This window comes from Pseudopodoces humilis, chromosome 3 (genome assembly GCF_049639895.1).
Source record: "Pseudopodoces humilis isolate 2021_Gansu_Grassland_sample_001 chromosome 3, ASM4963989v1, whole genome shotgun sequence".
Taxonomy (NCBI): Eukaryota; Metazoa; Chordata; class Aves; order Passeriformes; family Paridae; genus Pseudopodoces; species Pseudopodoces humilis.
In genome coordinates, this window is record NC_142202.1 from 93,450,569 (window position 1) to 93,472,816 (window position 22,248).

Below are 22,248 nucleotides of genomic sequence, written 5' to 3' on the forward strand. Positions count from 1 at the left end.
AGTTGTTGCTCTTTTGTCTCCCAGATGTGTTCTCCAACCCACTGCATCTGACTGATTATAAGTTGGTTTCTCATTTGATCTGCTTTTCATCTTTCTCCAAAACAAAAAACATTGTGGTTCAGGTGAATTGGGTTTCAGACAAAACAATGAAAGTTATATGTCACTGAAATGAAATATGAAAAAAAAAAAAAGAAAAAAAGAAAAAAAGAAGGAAACACTGAAATTAAATTTGTTCCAAAAACTATCAATTTTCCTGTTTTTTTTTTTTTTTCAGTTCATCTACTGCAGGGGGGAGAAGAAAAGTCAGAACAATTGTTTCTATATTTCTCACACTTGGGCCCAGAAGCTGAAACTCAGAGTGAAAGACTCAGCATCAGCTTTCAGCAGTGACCCCAAACGCAAATTTATAGTCTATATTCTTGTGCCAAACGCTTTCATCCAGTTTCTTCAGTGAAGATTTTGCAGTGCCATTTCTTCATGTGACCCCTCATCCAAGCTCCCATCTCCCACAATGCTCCCTTTCCATCTCGTTTATCCTAGAGACTGGAAGAAGTGACAAGAGAGGACGGCTGCCTTCAATGTGTATCGCAAGTGTTACTTACCATTGGTCTTTGCTGGAATCTGCTTAGCAAGGAGAAAGGCTTCTTCTAGGTACATAGGTGGTTCTTTATTGAGCAGGAAATTTGATCTAAAAAAGCCATCACTGCAAATACTCCATTATATATCACATGAGAAATATGTGAGCAACAGATGCCCATCCTACTTGAATATTTCACAATAAGAATGTACTGAAATTTTTGCCTAGAAGAGCATCACTTCACCCATGGAAGAGTTCTCTTGTTCTTTTCACTGAGAGGAGAACCAAAGACATCATTATCTTAAGTGACTGAATTGTATACATATCTTCTGATGCCAGTTTAAGCTTGACCTCTATTGTAAAAAGTAAAATTAATGTTGCAAGTGCCACCCAGTGACTGTGATTAACCATAATTTGCATTCTTTATTGAAAGTCAATAGTCTGCTAGTCTACCAGCTGTGAAATTGTGCAATAACCAATAATTAAACAATGAAGAAGAGTAAATTGAACTAGTTAGGTGTGATTTGGAGCGGTGAGTAGCAAAGGTGACTTTTAAAGTTTTATTAGCACAAAGCAGGAAAAACAAAACACAACCATGTGACCTATGGTTCAGTGAGTACAGAGTGAACATTGGTAAAGGTCTACTAAAACCCCACTATTGACAGAACAAGAGTATCACTACTAAAGACTATTCACTAAACTTACAGGATCAAGGGTTTCAAAGCCAAAAGGACCAGCTCTGAATGTCTGACTGCAGTTCACTGCCTTTACTGTTGGGGCTTTTGTTCTCAGAGGCTTGTTGTATTGCTTGGACTTTGGGGGTTTTTTGCACAAGATTGAGAAGCGTGAAAATGAAGGTTTACTGTAGGTTTGTAGGTTTTTGAAACATGCCATTTCATATGGGAACCTCTGGCAGGAATTTGGCTATTTCACTGTTTGCAAGTCCTACTCTATTATATGCATTCAAAATGAGATCGCTGCAGAGGTGTACAGCACCACAGCACAGCTACCTCCCAAAGCAAACTTAAAAACTCAGTTTCCCTTTTGGCATTACCAATGAATTTTGTGTGGCAATAGCTCAAATACAGCACAAGTATTCTATTCTGTTTATGAGAAGGTGGAACTTCACTTGTTACAGGATCTTCACTTGCCCTCAGGTTTGAGGACTTCTTCTGATGGTGGTATTGGCCTGGGCTTAGCAAGTTGGCCAGGCTTAATTTCAGGCATTTTTTCACCATGTCTGTACACACTTACAGTGACATCCACTGTTTCCCCACCATACTTGTTCTTGACATGGATACTGTATTTGCCTGAATCTTCTGAAGTCACCCCCTTGATGGTTAAACTGGCGTATTTCCCTTGTTCCAGTGAAAATGCATAGTGCTCATCAATTTCAAAGGCCTTGTCATTCTTGAACCAGACCACTTCAGGGTCAGGGTTTCCAAATACAGTACAGGTCAGATTTAGTGTCTGAGGGAGAAAAACAGAAGTAATGTTGAGATCAGTAAGATTTGTTTAACCAGGATGTTCTCTGTATTGTTTTTATGCATTGTTTTATTCTTAGCTAATTAAACTTAAGACTTGATACCTTGTTCCTGAAGACTGAAAAGTAGTCCTTAATATTTCTTTTTCCCTTGATTCAGACTTTCCACCATCTCACCAGTAACTGTGATACAGTAATAGCCTCAGGCTTACAGTGTCTGAAGATGGTAAGTTGGACTGTCATTACAGTCCTGCCTGCAGGAGACTCCTGACAACCCATTAGTCTGACAGGAGGCTCAGGCAATGATAGTTTTAAAAACATCCTTGAAGCTTTCCTGTACACAGCAGGGAGGAGAACTGAGCAAATCTTTTCTGACCAAGGCCTCCTGAGGTTATTGCTCGAGATGATTAAAAAAAAAATCACTTCAAAATAGAATACATAACATGAATCTCTGGACACTGATTCCAGGTGTGGCTGACTGGTAAAGTGGAAATATTTTATGAAGAATAAATAATACCAAAATATTGGTAAAGTGCTCTTAAAATCATAGAATGGTTTGGGTTAGAAGGGACCTTAAAGATCATCTGCTTGCCATCCCCTGGCCATAGGGAGGGACATCTTCCACTAGGCAGGGTTGCTCACAGTCCTGTCCAACCTGGCCATGTGTTAAATGCATGTGAAGCATATTCAGAAAATAGCTGACATTATGTAATGGACCATCCTGACAGCTAAGGCATTTTTCAAAAGCTGAACTGAGATTTAAGTAGCTTGTAAAATTTTCGTGAGCATTCCTCCAAATTTTTATAGAGATACTGCTGAACCACCCTCTAAGTGTGTGTATGTAAACTGTATGTATTTAGGTATTGTGATCACAGAAAAAATGAAAGAAAAATCTGAGAAGCTTTATTGATTAGTCTGTACTTTGTTTACCTTTGCTGAAAACTCACTCTAGATAACTATGCCCTAGATAACTATGCCACTTTAGGAATTCAACATATGCAGCATTGTGTTAGGAAAGAAAAAGGAAAAAGAAAACAGGAAAAAAATAAAACTAAGAAAAAACCCTACTGTTAACAACCCCAAACTGACAATTTCTACCAGAATTCTTCCTTATAGTCCCTCCACATTTCCCTTCAGGTTTCACCAAATCCTGATGAAGAGGGAGCTGAGAAAGTCCATCTGTGTTCACACATGCACGTTTTTGAGAAATGTTTTTCTTGATTGACGATGACTGAATAGGTGTGATATAACTCAGAGTAAAAATAAAACAGGAAGAAATTTTCAGTGATTGAAAGCACCATATGCTCACAAATAGAAGTGGTCTTGCACAATTCATACATCCAAAGTCAGAATGCTGAAGGAAGATTTACATACTGTGGGTACAATCTAGTGGCAAGCTAAGTCTGAGTGATACTTGAAGTGATATTGTGTAGGAGGCAAAGTTAACTAATAGCATATAGAAACTAGACTTGCTATAAAATATTTAAAAGAATGATGATGCAAACACAAAAATAAAATATTGGGAAAATAACCTTTTTTCTAATATTGTGAGTTATATTCTTTCTGTCCTTTTTGTAACATGGCAACATTTAATTACAATTGCTTTCAAAAGTGACATCATTTAAGAGAAATTAATAATTAAATCATAATAATTAATCAAGTCTTATTAAGTTAATATGTAGCAGATAAATTCCACAGTCATAAACTTAGCAGATATATTCCATAGTCATTTAAAAGATAATTTGGGGCTCTACTACTTATGAAATTATAGATTTGAACTAAAACTAAAATTATTCTCCTTCTTCTTCTTCTTTCAGTTTCTATGAAACCATTTGTATTCCCTCACCTTCTGGCATCAAAGTAAACATCTCACTGCTCAGCATGAAGAAAGCTGTCCTTACCTTCCCATCCATTATAGTAACGACATCAGGCAAACCACCAATGACTTTACCACGATCTAGGAGTTGAAGAAAAATATGGTGAATTTGTGAAGCTTAGACCTCAGAATTACTCATTTCTTAATGGTTTTGGTGTCATGACTAACAGGTTTGTTGGGTTTTTTTTATAATCTTTAACAATAAAACAATTTTTGTGATATTTTGGGAAGGTTTTAATGTGTTGTATAGTCTCCTTAGATTTTTATGGCGGAAATTGTGCCGCAACATTCTAAACTGATAGACATAACAACCTTGAAGGTACTGCTGAGCTTGACAGTTTGTGTTTTGGGCCTAGAGGAAAGTAAGAAGGGCACTCCCCTTGGTGGTATCCAAAACCTAAGGAAAATTTGTTCAGCCACGGTCTTTGTGGGAAGAAGCATCATGTCATCACCTGGGAATTTATATAATTTCCAGTACACCTAGAGTCCCCACAGTCTGGGTCTCAGCAAGCAGTGCAGAACAGACAGCAGCAGGCAGGTTTTTACTTAATAGAGAGATCCCAATATTCAGTATTCTCAGAATCAACACCTCCTTGCATGACACACAATTCACACTCCGCCAAATCTCTACGGTCAAAAGATACACTAGAGGCTTGCAAAATATGTAAAGTATTTAGTGGGTTTCCATTGCAATAAACTACAATTAAATCCACAAATTGCTATTGTTATTGCCATAGTTTGAGTCAATAGAGGATTTCTCTAGCCACAGAACTCAGTAAGTTATGGTAGCATGTCATCATGGATGCTTTAAAAAGAATACTCGACTACATTGTAAAACACCTCTGATAAAATGTAAAACAAACTTACTCTTCTCAGCAAAAGCAGCTGCCCTAAAATTGTTGAAAAAGAAAGAAAAACATATAATGTTATTGATTAAATTAATAATAAAATATTTTTTGTAAGCAAAGATACTATTGTTATGGCATTAAAATACAAAGGATGCAGCACTTACTTGAGTCGCTGGAATTCTGCATATGCATCATCAAAAGCTGTAATAAAACAATTGAGAGGGTTATCTTCCATGGACATAACTTGCACTTATAAACATTTCAACACACACCCATGTTACAGATCTTTTAAAACCTGTACAGGGTCACACAGTAGCGCAATGAGAAACCAGAGCCCTGAAAACTAATGCAGCTGTTGCTGGAAACAGATACAAGATTAAAAAGATAATAAGAGTTATAAAACTTAGCTATGACTGCTTCTGATCAAAGACTATCTGTTTTTACTGTAATTCCTCTATTTCCAGTAAAATCTGCATAATCCATGAAAAGGCACAGTACAAATCTGATCTTATAAATAAATATACCTTGACCAGACAGATCAAGTGTGCGCTTGTACGATTCCTTGTCACCAAAGATTTCAAATGTGTAGTTCCCCTTATCCTTTTCAGTGGGTTCACTTATCTGCAGCCAGGCAATATCATCTCCACCTCCAATCTTCATCTTTTCACCAGAAGAAATCTTAGATTCCCTGGAAAAGCAAAAAAATAAAAAAAAAATTAATAAAGATGAGTTTGAATATTCTTTTCCTGTATGTTGTCCATGGGAAATCATCTGTAAAAAGTCACAAATGATAACATAATGCTCCAAAGCTATAAAGAGAGTGTGACTAATGGGCTCATTTTTCCAGAATACTCTCTGCTTCAGGGTGGGAGTACAAAACACTTCGAAAATATTAGCTTGTGTTTTCATTTCTAAGATTCATTTCTTCACCCTTTTCTCATCCTCCTTCTCTCCTCACACCGAGCTATGCTTACATCTTCATGCACAACTGTGTGAAAGTGCTTAGGGTTCTGTACACTTCATACACAGTAAAATATAATACATAAGGGTTGTAAATCATAGGCAAATCACATTTTTTGATGAAGGAAACAAATCTTCTGTCTTTCATTAACTTCAAAAATCAATTAGCAAAAGATTTGTGTAAAATTACTCTTGCATCAAGTGAAAGGGCATTTTTGCTTTTTTTAAAGAAACAATAAAAATTTCTTAACTGCAGATAAGTAATTAAAAACTCTTTTAAAAAACTATGGCATTAGCTTGACTTATCAATCACTTCCTAGTTAAGAATAAAAGAAATGCTCTGCAGGTTCAGATCAGGTGGTCTTCTGATCCACAGTCTGTCACAAAGAGAGGAAATAGAAGCAGCTATTTAATGAGAGCATATAAACCAGACCATTTTCAATGGCTCAAAGAGAACTTTCTTCTTTCACTCATTAACTAAAGAAATACTTCTTTTCCTTCTTCCTCCCCAAGCATCTTTAGCTGGAATTTTTAATAAATGAAGTCAGTTTTAGATTTTCCTTGATCACTCATTTTATTTGCCTAGACTGAGCTAATTTGACTGCATAGCTAGAATTAATTTGATGGTGAAAAAGTGTTTTTACCATTTTCCTTTCTTTAAGACAACTTTATTGAATTCAGTCTACCAAATTAGATTTCTGGATAGAAACAGCTATATATTAGAAAATATTACATATAATGTTTCCCACTGTGCCCTGAATGGATGATGAATACTAGGTCTAGGACTTGTATTGTATTTCATGCTATGAAAGATTGTGGATAATTAAATGCTTGCTAGAAATTTACATGGTAAAAAAAATAAATAAAAAAAAATCATGGGTTGTGTAGCATTTTAATTTTTAGAGGAAAAAAAATTGTTATAATCCCATTTAAAGGACATAGGAAGCTGGAAAAGGCTGGTTGGTTGATTTTGGTCTTTCTTTTGGCTTTAACAGCTCTGATTATAGCCATTGTATTCATATAAGAATTGAAATTTTACTCATTCAGAATCTGTGTTCAATGATCTTCAAGACAATCAAAGTGTAAGGTATAATAAAATCTGAAATATTTCTCTATGTAAATATAAATAATATATAAAGATAAACATAAATATAAACAATATAAATATAACCATAAACATAAACAAAAATATAAATGTAAATGTAAATATGCACACCAATATTTCCATATTAGCCATGTAGCATTCATTATGTTTATACTTCTATTAAATGGATGGTAGGATAGACTGTCACTTTTAAAACTCAAGCAGATATAGTAAAAGGCAGAGGCAAATATTTTTTTCTTTTCCTTGTCATCATTACTAGTATCACTATTATGAAAGAAGAATTTTGTAAATACAAAGTCTGAGATATAAATACAGTTGCATGGCTTTGCAGAAGTGCTCTTGAGCTCCCTGAATGTAATAATTTATGCCCTGTTGGAGTTCCTGTCTTCATAGAAAGCATTGCAAATCTAGGACAACATATTGATAAGCCAGACTATTTCTGTCTAAGTCAGACCAACTCACTGTGTGTCATCTTTGTAGGCCATCAAGAAATGTGAAAGTTGAAACTCTTGAAGAGTTTTTAAATCCTTTCAAATATTACCTACACTTTCCAACAAGCAAGGACTTGACATAACAGAATCTATGAACCCGTATTTAACTGTAAATACACTGATGATTTGACTGTCTTCAAAGTAAAAGATTAATGTAACATAAGAGTGGAAAACTGTTCACAACTTTAAAGCTCCTTTTCAGTCATATCCTCAACCCTGAGGGTTATTCTCAAGGTATTCTGTGCCCCATTGAATATCTTTTCAAAGAGGAATATCAAAATTAAAATATTTTTGGTTACTTAAGACTGTGACACTTTGGAAAAAAATAATACTGTTCTTAATACAGGCTTTTATTAAACTGTGAGAGCAGATCATTGGTATTCACCTAGACCTAGAGGAGAGTTTCATCCATTTTAGAAAAAGAGCAGCCCTGAATCAGAAACTTTTCCCAAATATTTTGCTGTCTTTTAACTAGTCAGATAATACAATAGAAGACAAGCAATCTTGTGTCGAATAAAAGAACACAATATAGTAGATTCCTTTTTCTTGTATTCTTCTTTCTTGTATTCTTCTAATACAGCCCTCCTGATGGGTGTTGGACAAGCCTTTTAATATTTATTTTACCTTATGTACTTCTTATGTTAAAAGAGAATATATTGTTTTGGAAAGAAAAATTCATTAATGTGGTCCAATTTATAAATGAATAAAGAATAGAATATTAATAGAATAGTAGAATAGCCACAGAGTTGTTGTTTCTCAAGTTAAACTGAAAAAAATATTCTCATCTACCTGTGGCACCAGCTGACTTTCATTTCTTCATTGTAGTATTTCAAGAAGCACTGGAGCCTTATTCCTTCCTCAGTGCAAAGAATCTTCAGTGGGGAGGCTGACTTACCTAGATTAAATAGAGTATAAATGGATCAAATATGAGAGATAGTGGAATGAACAGGAAATAGAGGAATGGATTATTTGTACTGACTGGACAAAAGAAAATTTAAGACCTGGGTCACAATTCTCAAGTATTACAGAGACAATTGTCATACCCCTCAGGGAGCATCTGCTGATTTATATCAGGTGAAAGTTCAGTATAAGTTTATGACTTTATTGTCATATACAAGCATTAGGACTGGCAAGATCCATTGTGAAATAATAATCTAGTCATATAATTGCCATGAAAGAGAAGTGTAATAGTTCTATTTGCATAAAAATTTTATTCTTGTGCAAACCCTGTTCTTTAAGCAGGAGGAACAGCTTCTCACTGGGAACAGATTCAGAACCTCATTCTCTCTATATCAAGGTTCACTTACTAATGGAAAGTAAGAAGAAAATTATTGCTGCAACATTTTCACAGTATCTAAACCAAAGAAGTCAGGTGGAATAATACTTTGTTCCCTTTTAATACTGACAATTAGAAAGGTCAACTGCCTGTTCAGAAATTTAACAACATCCATAATAATATAAGCATTGGGACTCATAGAGATTACCCACTTAAAATGTAAGTTTTCTGTCTCATCCTCATGTGATTTCAAAATTAAAAAAAAACTACATGAAAATTCAAGACAGCTTTTACTTACCACTCATTCCACTCAATGCCAGAATTATATCATCATAAACTGCAGAGAGAAAGAAAAAAAGGGAGAAAATGTACCATCAAAATTCAATCAGAATATAGCTTTTTTATGTTCAGTTTAATTAAAGCAATATGGGAAATTTTCATATCCTTAAGCAAAGAAAACCATTAAAATTGCAACAGGTGTACAGGACAAATTGGAAACTGTCTGTGTACAGCATATGAATTCTGAGTATCTCAGCCTTTTGTGGAGTCAGCTGTCTGCTGCAAACTCTTTGTCTCTCTCCCTTAGGCCAGCAAAAAGAAAAAAAGTCATTAAAACTGAATAGCTCACATTCAAAAGAAAGTGCAGGTGAAAAAGAAATTATCTCCTTCTTGGTGAAAACAGTTTCACCTTCTCCCTGTAGGGTGGCATTTGATAGAAGTGAAGTCTTTTAACAGCAAGTGAAATAAAGCAGGTATCATATCAAGCCTTTGAAATATCACAGAGCTGATGGGTTTGTGGCAGGAGAGAACCCTGGAGCCAAGGGCACAAGAGTGGGGAACCCTTCCATAGCAGAAGAATCATATCCAGTGACACTATGTAAGGTAAAAAGAGCAAAAAGAGCAAAAAACCACCATAGTCTAAAGAATGTGAAGTCTGAAGGATGCATATTCAACACTGATAAATTTTTATGAAAATGGAAGACAGAGTATTCAGAAAATAAAATACAACTTATATATTTGTTCTGTATTGATCTGTATATGCACATTTTGTCTCAGATAAAATAAATCATGATACAGTTCCATAATTCTTAGCAATCTCCAGTATGCTTCTACTGACACTGTGACATAAGGTTATGAATTGCATATTATTTATATATTACATTACAAATGCCTGAGGAGGTAGGGTTATGTTACCCATACCGTCTAAATGAGGGTGGGGCTTTTTTCTGAGAGAATAATGGGCAGAATTTATGCAAAAGAAAAATTCCTGTGAGACCATCAATTGATAATACAGCCTTCTGCAGTAAACCACATCTTAAGAACTCCACCTGATGCTCATCTTTTCCTTTTGTTACAGGTACTTCTTCCATCTGTTGAAAAGGAATTATAAGATTTTTGGTAAACTGAGTTAATTTTTTAAAATGTGTTTCTCCTTCTGCTAGGAGCCATCCAAAAAATACTTATTACTTGTGACAAATGTCTACATGCAGTTGGGATGAATCTAGATTCACTTTGGCCTGTTTGGTGGGATCTAAGCAGATATATCCAGGGAAGCACGCTTCACCAAAGTTAAGTAAAATTCACTCATGTTGGCAACAGATCAGGTCTTGTTATCGACTCAGAACCACAGAATATTCTGAGTTGGAAGGGACCTACAACAATCATCAAGTCCAAGTCTCAAGTGAATGGCCCATACAGGGATCAAACCCACTGCCTTGGCATTATTAGCACTGTACTGTAACCAGCTGAGCTCATCTCAGGGTCAAGGTAAACTGACGTTTTTTACATTAAAAAAAATTAAATGTAAATAGAATTGCTGTATCTCACTGTGATGTCTGATATCATATGAAATCTTTTTTAAATGTCTACCATGCATATATTTTAGATTATATTCTCTTATTTGCATTTAACATCATTTGAATATAAGTGGATACAGAGCCTGAAGTAACCTGTCCCTTAGAATATGCAGTTTTCCTTGTTCTTGCTAGACTTCTCTTTTTATCCTTTATGTTTCAAGGCTAACTCCATCATTTAGGAGACCCATATTTTGGTTTAATAATTTGGTTTAATAGTGCAGTTTTCATGGGTTTTCTGGTTGACATTTTGAAAGCCTCCTGGGCCCACAGGTACTGTGAATTCTCTAAATGGGCATTTCACTGTATATTTCAAGCACAACACAGTTTGCCATACCTGAAGTATAGTCACTGGAAGAAGGACACCTGACCATAGGATGGAGACCTACTGTACCTTTTTCTTATTTCAGTGCTCAGGATACACATGCACAAATCCACAGACCAAGGGAATGATATCTATATATATATATATATCAAAGGACAGGAAAGGAGGAGGTGATTAATGAGAACATATTTCAAAGTGTGGGACCTGAGCATGACATAAATGGTATGGAATAAGGGACAGAAATGGTACTGGTTTTGGCTGGAATAGAGTTAATTTTCTTCATAGCAGATTTATAGTGCTGTGTTTTGGATATGTGATTAAATCAGTGTTGGTAACACAGGGATGTTTTAGCTGTCCCTGAGCAGTACTTGTACAACGTGGAATGGAATTTTATTTCTTCTCCTCAGACTGCCTCACCAAGAGGAGGCTGAGAGTGCACAAGAAGTTGGGAGGTGATACAGCCAAGAAAGTTGACCCCAACTGACTCAAAGGACATTTCGTGCCATATGCCTTCATACCCAGCATATAAAGCTCAGGGAAGAAGGAGGAAATGAAGAACATTTGAAGCAATGGTGTTTTTCTTCCCAAGTCAATGTTACGTGTGATGGAGCCCAGCTTTACTAGAGATGGCTGAACACCTACCTGCACATGGGAAACAGTGAAGGAATTCTTTGTTTTGCTTTGCTCGTATACTCAGCTTTCACTCTACCTATCAAACCGTCTTTAGCTGAACCCAGGTTTTTTTTTGCTTTTCCCCTTCCAATTCTCTCCCTCATCTCACTGAAAGAGAGTGAGCAAGTGGCTGTGTGGAGCTGAGATGCCAGCTGATGCTAACCCACGAAACAGTTTTATGATTTAGAATCAAAAGCACTCTCAGTCCCCACTGAGTCCCACATGAACATAGCACTTTGTTTCTTTAGGGTTTTTCATAGATATTAAAGCTTAACAAACCTGAGAGAGAGTGATCTCCCATAAAATGGAGTGTCTGTCTAGTTAGAAACATACTTCATCTCCTGCTTGTCAAAATGCTAGAGATTAATTACAAAAAACCCAGTGTCACCCTCCTAAAGTGCTGATCCGCAGTTCAGGTCTCTATAACATAAGAGAAATTAAATTCAAAGAACACCAAAAATATATGCTAATTTGACATTTGCAAGGATAGATCTTTGACACCTATGGAGAACATGTGGAGATCATTATTCCATTGCAGTAGACTGAATGTTACCTTTTCCTGATAATTCAAGAGAAGATACATCATGACCTCTATCATCTGATAGTGTCGCCTTATAAACCCCTTCATCTTTGCGAGACAGCTGCAAGGAAGACACAAGATGTTTACTGATGAACTTGGTTGTTCTAGATAGTACTAGATTTGCTCAACCCCTGCATAATTTTCTAAACAACATACATTGTGCTGTCTTCTGGATAAATAATCTTACCAAGGAGGTGATGGAAACTATGAATAACTTGTTCATGCTTTTTTTTATAGATTAGCATTTAGTTCTTAAGCCTGAACCCTATTCTGATTTCAGTTCAATTTCCTCTAGGAAATAAAACCATGAGGGTTTTTCCCTTGCTCCAAAAAGACAGCATTGATCTTGGTCAGTAGAAATTACAAGCACTGTAGTAAGATGTAACAAGGCATAACTGCAACCTACACAAACCTTAGAAATGTAATTTTTCTTCAACAATTTTTTTTTTCTAATTATGTAAATCGTAACAACAAATCTATATCCTGTAATATCAGCTCCTTCATGCTGCTTGCATTCAAGCAGAAATTCTAGTCAAATTATATCTGTGCTAAGTAAATAATTAATTCATTAACCTTGGAGACTTTACATTCTGAAATCTATCACAGTGATATTGCATTAAAGGCAGTAGGGATTTTCAGGTTTTGTGGGTTTATTTTAATTCCTTTTAAGGCTTGAAGGAAAATATACAAACATTTATATATAGGTTGGAGATTACTTAATACTTAGACTTATAAAAATCTGCAAGCATATAAACCATAGCACAAATAACATAAAATTGAATGACAACTAACAAGAGCAATCCAAGACAAGCAGAAACAGAAACACCCTCCCAAAAAAAGTCCGCTCAAGAAAAATGAGGCTGGTAAGTCAGTATCCTCTTTCAAGGGAAATGAAGGAAGGAAATTAGAAGAATATGAAGCCAATAAATAAACAATTTAGATGGAATGCATATTATTGAAAGCAGAAAATCTCATTCTGGGAGGTTTTGTCACTTCACAAAGGCAGCGTCTATGCAAGGTTTCAGATAGAAGTTGTGTTATCCTGTTTGCATAAAGATAGATCTTAAGAAGCCATAAACTTTGAATTTGTTCATTTTAGGCAATAGAATTGAAAACTGTCAAAAATCAGGTGCTTGAACAAGTTAAAAATTAAGGAGTAATAACAAAGGATGAGATACAAGTCACCAAAGGACTCTGAAGGAACTTAAGCATGAATTCTGAGCTGACTACAAAAACAGATACTTTTTGCTAGCAATAGTTATTCACTGACTACAAAAACAGATACTTTTTGCTAGCAATAGTTATTCACTGGAAGAGTAGAAAATAAGGGTTTTTTCATACAACTGTTCAAAAAAATCATGATAGCTGGCTTGCTTCTTTGTCTGGCAAATCTATAGTGTGTCAAGCAGAAGATGTCATTTGTATTCATCAGGTGATACAGTACCTTGGGAATACTGAGGTGACATTCTCCCTTCTGCAGATCAGGCAGCTCCTCAACATCAGCCCCAGAACCATCCTTATACCACTTAAAATCAGTCTCCTTCTTTGTGTTTGCAACCTGTACAACAGAAAAGGCATATAAGCCTGGCTATGTCCTGAGGAAAGGTATTGCACTGCGGGAAGTCACATAGGTACTTTCAACATATGAACCATATTTTTTATAACACATGTCAAATAAAGCTAAGTAAAAAATCTATTTCAACCAAGTCCTTCTAAGCAAATCTCAGTCCTACAGTGTTTCTTTGCAGCACAGGATACAGATTACAACTTCAGAGCCCTGTAAAATTCTATAAGAAAATCCTGGCAATCTCTTCCCTTAGATGGTTTGGCACCCTTGCTCTGTGCTTGTAGCTTGTCTAGAAATAGCTGCAGAAGTATCTTTCAAATTAGAGCTTCTGAATTCTCCTTTACCTTTTTGTCTTTGCCCTGTGACTCCAGAGACTTGTAACACAGATCTTAGGCCCTACCTTAATCTTCGGCCAATTTGGAGATTTACCCCAGCTACCTAAGCAATGTCTCTCACGGATAAGCTGCAGAAAGCAACTGAAATCACTATTCTGAAAGGATCCAAGACTTCAAAATTGTGAACTGCACCAAAAATCCTTTTCTATTTTACCTTCTACATTGAGTCCTATGGGGCATACAGAGACCTGGGGAATCCTACAAATTGCAGTCTCTCCCAAAAACGTACCACATATGCAGAGCAGTCGTTTGAAAGCAAGAATTTTGCTGTAGCAGCAGCAGTTCATTGAAACAATGCTTAAATAGAGTACAGCTCTACCTGAAGCACTGTTCTGATTTTGATATAAAAACTGTATGTTGGATACACTTGAAATACTGCTGGATAAATTACCTCAAACTGTGAATTCAAAGAAGATAAAAGTGCAGCCCTTTCTAGAATCCCTGTATATATATATATATATATATATTTAAATATTAATTTTTTTTTACTCTCAAAATCACTTTTGTTTATTTGAAATCACTATCCCCATACCCTTCTAAAAGTTGTAAAAATGCAATGGTATTTTCATGTGTAGCCTGAATTCCGATGTCATTGTGGCTTTGGTAGAGGGACAGAGCCAGCAAGATATTTCTCAGTCCCCAGGCAGTTGCTTTAAAAAGGCTCCTTAAAGAAAAAGTGAAAAACTGAACAAATGGCTAGAGGGCAGCCAGGAACTTAATAAAGATCTGCAATAGCTTTCAAGTGGCCTGCTTGAAGGAAAAAACACTTGCCAATTTCTAACCCTTTTACATTAGAGAAGTCATTCCACAGATGAGCAAATCTATGACAGCTCTCTGTGGAGGTGACAGATAGGTGGGTCTTCTATACTGATTCCTAGACATCTCTATCAAACATGCTCAAATTAATCACATCTATTCTTGCTCAATAACCAGAGTGATTGCTATGGATCTCTGACAGTATTTGAGATCACCACTTGGCCCAAAACAATGACTTGCTGGAGAAAAGTGAGTAGCATTTTACATTTACCAGTAACTACAAAGTGGTTGTTCCTGTAGTCCTATGACATGATTGGCAATTTTATTTGAACAAAGCCTGAAGGAACAAGCCTTTAATGCTTTTCAACAATTTTTCATCAAAGACTGTTAGCACTCAATCTGACAATACATAGACTGAGTTTCAGACACATGCAATTTGCAGGGCTGAAGTTATTTCATGTTGGCATTTACTATAAAATGTTACATTTTTCACTGTTTAGCCACATACCAAAAAATCTTGCTTTTAACAGACACAGAACAAGTAAGGGCCAAAGTTGTGCAAGAGCAAGTAGCTTCTGAATGTTCTGAAATTTAGAACTACTAGAAGCAAAATGACAGTAGTTGCTGGCATATGAAGAAAAATAAACACGAAACAAAAAGCAAAAAAAAGCAAACACCATAAAATTATTTCAATATTTCAGATGGACAACCATGTTCCACTGACATTGAGGGGATACAAAACCAAGAACATGGTCATCAATGCCATCTAAATCAGAGTTAAATACTAAGTCAATCAAAACTCAGTCAGGTCCAATCATATAGTAAATAAGGGATATGTGAGGTAATATTTGATATACTCTTTTATAACACAATCCATATTTGTCCATCGTTTCTGTTATGGGCCTGGATCATACAGTCTGTCCTGTGCCCTACACAAGTTTCCAGTTGGCATGGTTTCCTTGTTTCCTTATGCCATGCTATGGCCTTTAAAAAAGTCAAGTTAAAACACCCTCTCTTACAGATACTTCCTTCATATTATCCCTCTTAAAAGCTTTTAGAAGAGGCAAAAATTCCCTTGATTTTTTTTTTTTTTTTTTTTTTCCAGGGGAGCACTAAAGAGAGCCTGGAAGAGACCTGGGTCAAGTGTTGTGATACAGCCTGAGATGGCAGAGATTACTCCTTGATTGTTTTTATTACCACAGAAATAGCATGGAGTGGCCACACTTCTAAAAAACTTGTTTGTCAGGTATCTGGAGTCTGAAGGACAAACCCAGGCTTTGTTTTTCAAACTCTTACTATGTACAAATATAAGTTAAACAGCCATAAACAACAGTACCATGTGAACCTAATGGCCAGTCACATACTAACAGTAACAAACATTATAAGGTCAATAGCATAGTTAAAATGATGAGTGTGCAAGCAGCCCACATCCTAGATTTCATTTACATAAAATGTTCTGACCTTGTGAACAAAAAAGCACACTGGTGAAAAGCAAATAATCAGATGCTCAGCCTTTCACAGCTTCAGTGCTATAAACAGGCTTGACAGTCAATGAAAGAAGGATAATTTCAGATTAATTTGTAGAGAATTAACACTAGCATAACTGGTTCAGCAACATTTAATTCCCCATGTGAATGAAAGGATAAGCAGGGTTCATGCCTGAGGCACATGCATGTGGAGATTATAAAGTACTTCAGCAAAGGTACTGTGTTAACTAATGAGTGTTGAGCCCTAGAATGGGAGCACATGGAATGGCAGCTTCAGTACCAGGTCAGTTCTGCTGGGAATAACTCGGGTTTAAGGGTCTCCTAGTTAATGAGCAGGGTAAAAAAAAAAAATTTAAAAAATTTAAAAAATCCCCACAAATATGCATGTAAATTGCTCATAATGAATGATTCAAGTTAGTCTAATTATAAGCCAAAAGTTATTCAAAAGAAGAGGAGAAAATTAATACAAAAGAGTCCATATTAGAGGAAAAGGGAATGAAGAAGACTTTGATGCCTGAATTCAATGTACTTAGTTATTCAGACCTCTAATTAGTCACTCTGGAGGAGCAAAACAATTGAAAATTTATCTGTTCAGAAAGGCATTTAAAGATGTTAATAGCAGAAGTTACACTGAAATCAATACACATTATCATTATTTAAGATTCAAAAGTCAGTAACCAAAAATAATTTAAAAATCACGTTTTTGTCTTTGTAACACATTTGATTACAGTTGATTATATAACAGATGCCTTGTTAGAGAAATTAGAAAACAGTAAAGAAAGATTTTGAACTCTGAATTTTTTAGCTATTTCTGAAGAAGAAGAAAAGGGAAGTATATTTTGTGTAAATTATTCTTATGGCTTAAAATTTTTACAAGGAATTGGACCACCTAATAACGCATTTAGAAATGTCTTATATTTTCGTTTTGTTTTCATTAACACTATTGTTGAAGAATAGTAAGAAGTCAGAAATTTTAATGTTAAAATTTTCCAAATAATAAAAAATAGTTTTCATACTAAACTTGTTTTTAAAGGTATCTAAATCCTTTTTCACATTTTTCTACCTCAATTCTTCATCAACATATTCTAAAAAAATCATTTCAAGTACATTTCCTTACCTTACAAGAAAGTAAAACTTCACATTCCTCTGTAACCTTCCAATACAGAAACTCTGAGAAGTGAGGACCTAAGAAACAAAATAATATTAAAACATGTTGCAGAATGAAGAGTATCAGATCCAGTGAAAGAGAGCAAAAGGATGACAATTACAATATCATTACACCAAAACAAGAGGCATCTCCTGAACCACCCATGCACTAGAAGCAAAATCCTACAAGTTTGTATCATACTTACCTAGTGTCTACATTACAGCTTAGAAACCTGAATCTCATCTCTGCATCTGTATGAATTGGGTAGTGTTCCAAAATATAAAATGGTGGGTTAGAGAAATTAGTTTATTATATACCTTTGTGCCAAATTGCCAATTAAAGGAAAGAAACAAAGTAGCTACAAACAAATGTACAGGTATTTAATGTAAATGCAACAAACCAATGACAAACATTGTTTGCTGTGATAATGTAAAGTTTATAAGTGTATTAAATATTACAGGCAGAACAGAAAATATTTCTTTTCCCCATTAAAGTTCCAATCCTGCCAATAAATATTTGCTGACATACATAGCCCCTTTTAAATTATTGTGTTTGCTTATCTCAATAAATGTATATGTCTTTGTGCTGGCAGGATCAGGGCCCATAATTTTGATACCCAAACCCAGGAAGCTGCGAAGTCCAAGTTTTTAACTTAAATCATTGAGTACTGAAAGGTACAGTTTATGTTGTAAGTGGTATAATTTCTTTCCTCAATAAATTTTAAACAGCCTTCAAAAACAAAAAAATAGAATTACAGTATTTCTGTACAGAATCTTACCTAACCTATTTAGGAAAAAAGTTTTTAATTATTATTGTTATTTTCATCCTGAAAATGTTTACAAGTGAAAATTAGAAACTAGAGCTCAAGTTCAATTTTTTAAGGATTTCACAGGGACAGAATTCTGAATTAGGTATCCAATAGTAATTTTCTCATTCAGCTGCAAGCAATATCAATAACGAGTGTATAAACTCTACAACTGTATTGCAACTATGCAACAAATATACATTTACTGGAATTTTGCCTCAAAAGAAACCATAGGGTCAAGTTTTTAATCTTCCTTTTCTGGCACAACTTGTCTGTCTACTCTTCCGTCAATTATATTGAACAGACAACTTGTGTGCATAAAACTAAATGCAATTATGTTTTGTTGGACCGGAGCCTACAGAAGGCACACTTCTCATGAGTATTGAGCAAAGATAACCTCTTGTGAGAACTCCTTTTTTCTCTCCTTAGTGAAGGTTCTGTCACAAATTGACCATGTTAGAAAATAAGATCCACCAAGGTTTCAAGTGTCTCCTAAGACTGAACAATATACTCATCTTCTAATAAAGAACAGAAGCTGCAAGCACTTAGCATTCACCAGGGATGAACCATTAGCTGCAAACTGGGCCTAAAGTCACCAGTCTGCTCCGTCTTACCTTGTTTTCTGAGAAATTCCTTTCGCTGGAGCTCAGACTCAGCCAATACTTTCTTGAATGCTAAGTTTTAGAAGAGGTGAATGAAAAATTAGTCACAAAATTACTCAAAGAATAATTGAAGTTCACTTCTTCATCAGAGTCAAAGTTTCAATGTTTCAATGTTTCAGTGAACCTACCATCTCCAATGAGAACTAATGAGGACTGGTTTTTGGCCTTTCCATCCTGAATCTGCACTGTGTAGGTACCTTCATTGTCAATTGTAAATTTTTCCATCATCATTTCTATAATGCCATTTGAACGGTCACAATTTATTTTATGCCTCTGCAAAAAAAAAAAGTACTTTAGTATAGTGTAAATTACTTATGATTCCTATTTAATAAATTATTATTTATATTCCTTCCCCCACAGTCAACCTTTTTCATGTCCTTTTAATTGTAAACTAAGGGAAGAGGACTCTGCTTTTATTTACTGTTGTACAGTGAGATCCCTGTGATAACAGAAACCTCTGTGTGCAGCTGCATTTGGAATCCCCAAGTCATCATAATATAGCTGGTTTGTATTTGAAAACAATTGTTTATGGCACTGTGCATATTTGAAGAGCCTAACAGCCAGCCTTTAGCTGCATTACAGGTTCCAGTTCGAGGGGGTTTGCTAGGGAGAAGCACTATACCTAGCAGAGTCCAGAAAAAACTGGAAATATTATGTTTCTAGACACAAATGTGGACCTTCAAATAAATCCATCACACCAAATTCAAAAACTCATCCATACTAATTATCTGAGAGACATATAGTAGTTAATGGAGGATCTTATTTTCTCATAAAAATAGTTGATCTAGGAAGAGTAAAATGATTTTCTCATTTAATGCTAAGTGTCATTTTCAAAGAACACTTAAAACAAATGACAATGAGAAAAGTAACTTGTGCAAGCCCCACATTTTCTGGGAACCAAAAGGGATTGACCAAGTCCAGCAAAAGAGAAGTATAGTTCTGTCAGGACATAGAGTTACCCACTTAAGTGTTTGCAGAATACACAAAACACCAAATATTGACTTGAATTCAAAGTTAAATATGCTTTTCACTGTTTGTGTCCTTTATGTGTTTGCTTTTTATTAAATATTCCAGAAAGATAAATTATTGGCAACCATCATCGTGGAAATGGAAAATTACAAGCTAATATTGGACAATCTTTGCAAAATATGTGTTTTGAATTTTCTGGTACTATTTTAGATACAACATGTTTTACTAATATCCTCTTTTATTCAGTGAGTTACATCTATGAGGACGATGTCCCCCACTGGCAGTGATGTCTTTTGAATCTCTACTAACAAATTCCTAAAGCTAAGTAAAAATAACCCACATAAGTTTCTTGGTGAATACTTTTAGGCAAATAATGTGGCCAAAGACATTACACTCTAACTTCCAGTCACAATTGAATGGAACAGTAAATGTCACCATCTAGAAGGAGTTACATGAAGTGAATTACTATAGACCCTGCTACTTTTAAATATATTATACATACTGTGAAAAGGAGACATGAGGTCTTATAAATAGAATGTTTTGATGAACCTCTTTATTGGTCTCCAAAAATAAAAAAATGGTACTAAAGTAACAGATAAAGTTTAAGGAAGGAAAAGAAAGAAGAAACATTTAAAAAGCTAGTAAAAATGTTACTTATTAATCTCTCTAAAATCTTATTGAAATGGAAGAACCTCTATATCCCTTAAGATCCAAAAGTAGTAGGAATAACCTCACAGATAGATCTGTTTTAGCTTCAAGGGATGCATATTGGCCAGCCTCAGAAACAGACTCACTGGTGTATGGATAACAAGTGTGGAAGAACAGTGTCACAGTCAAGATATTTAGCATTCATACTGGCATTTTCAAATATATAAATCTTTTAATTCTTAATGGGGTAATGGAAGAATGAAGAAAAAGAAAAGATGTGGAATTAACAAAGCAGTCAGCTAACAGACTGATCAGGATAATAATTTTTTAAGGAATATGCTTGTTAATTTGGATACAGAATTTTCCATACATAGTGCAAAGATACAATGTCAAAGAATAAGAAAATATTAAATTAATTGGGAAGTTAAGTAGAAAATCTACTTGTGTAAGAGTTTATCTGTAAGAGTTAAGATGATAGGTGAGGAAGGTTAAAAGAAGCATTAGTAAACTTACCTAAACTGTCCAAAAATGCAAATTTCTATGTGCAAAAGTCAAATTCTTGCTTACAGCCCCCTCCCCTCAGAGGTCAAAGACTACACTGGCATTTACTTCATGAGTTCCCAGGGAGAACATTAAATTAAATTTTGCCAGAAGCAGAAAAGTTTTTTTTTAAAAAAAAAAAAAGCAAGATGTATGTTTGAATCTGATTTTCTATTACACTTTCTTTAAATTTTCTACTTTTATTAGATAAAATATTAAAATATTAAAATTAAAGCTGGGTAAATGGGGCTCAGTTCATTCCATTTTAAGCTTATTTTGAAATCTTACCAAAAACACTCTCTTTTACGACCTAACAGGAAAAATTTATCACTTCAGCCAATGTCAAGAATCAGGCCACAATTCACCAGCATAATGGTCTATTGAACATGTTCAGTGACTGTAGCCCAGTCTCCAGACAGGTTTTAGAGTGCAATTAGCCTTCTAACTATTGCCATTATGCAGCAAGATGAAGTTCAATGATTTTATGTGCATCATAAATATTAGGCTTTTATGTGACTTTCCACAAAAATATCATCTGTCTCCAAACATAAATGTCACCTGCGGGTTACTAATTAAAGAGGTGAAATAATGTAGCTTCACTTTAAGATCCTTTCTGATGTCAACACTTCCAAAACATATGCGAACTAAAAATAGCTCATTCTGTTCCATGAACATTGCCACAGCAGATATTGTCATTTCAATACATCCTAGGCACAAATATTCAGGTTTTCAGTGCTATGGTTTATTACTTCTTAAAGCAAGAAAAATTGAATTATTTTACTCAGAAATACTTCTACTTGTCAATATGTAATTAAAGTAAATGCTCTTTGCTTTTCTATGGTATAAAAATGCTGATAAAGCTTCTCTGACCCAAACCAGGATCTGCATTCTCAGGAATAAACTGAATCTTTCAAACAGCTGCACTGGAGGTAAAATCTTCACAGGAATATATTTCCAGTGTTGTGCTTATGGCCTGCAGATGAATCATACTCTTGACCTGAAAAGGCATGACCTTGCTTTCTTCTCAGCCCAATCTAAGAGCTTTTTTATGCCCCTTTATATGAGAAGTCTTCCTAGAGCTATAAAAATGCAGGAAGCTGGTGGCCTATCCTTTCATCTCTATGTAGCTGTTCAATGCCCAGTTTCTAATCCAAAATTAAAAAAAAAAAAAATAGAAAGTGATACCATATAAAAATTGTAAGTCTATGAACACTCCTGCATTGTCA

At 35.1% G+C, this 22,248-nt stretch overlaps 1 protein-coding gene across 2 annotated transcripts in view; it reads right to left on the minus strand.

Annotated features, from left to right (window-relative positions):
• Positions 1-975: 975 nt before the first annotated feature.
• The window catches only part of MYOM2 (myomesin 2), a 76,003-nt gene continuing 54,730 nt past the window's right edge, over positions 976-22,248 (minus strand). For both annotated transcript variants that reach the window (XM_005521939.3, XM_088052717.1), the window contains 12 exons: positions 18,994-19,138; positions 18,818-18,877; positions 17,369-17,436; positions 13,491-13,604; positions 12,020-12,107; positions 8,915-8,953; positions 8,130-8,235; positions 5,309-5,472; positions 4,949-4,985; positions 4,804-4,826; positions 3,962-4,017; positions 976-2,047 (listed from right to left, as the gene is read on the minus strand). In XM_005521939.3, the coding sequence (XP_005521996.1) occupies positions 1,721-2,047; positions 3,962-4,017; positions 4,804-4,826; positions 4,949-4,985; positions 5,309-5,472; positions 8,130-8,235; positions 8,915-8,953; positions 12,020-12,107; positions 13,491-13,604; positions 17,369-17,436; positions 18,818-18,877; positions 18,994-19,138 (1,227 nt within the window). In that variant the 3' untranslated portion in view covers positions 976-1,720. The remainder of the gene's footprint in view (positions 2,048-3,961; positions 4,018-4,803; positions 4,827-4,948; positions 4,986-5,308; positions 5,473-8,129; positions 8,236-8,914; positions 8,954-12,019; positions 12,108-13,490; positions 13,605-17,368; positions 17,437-18,817; positions 18,878-18,993; positions 19,139-22,248) is intronic.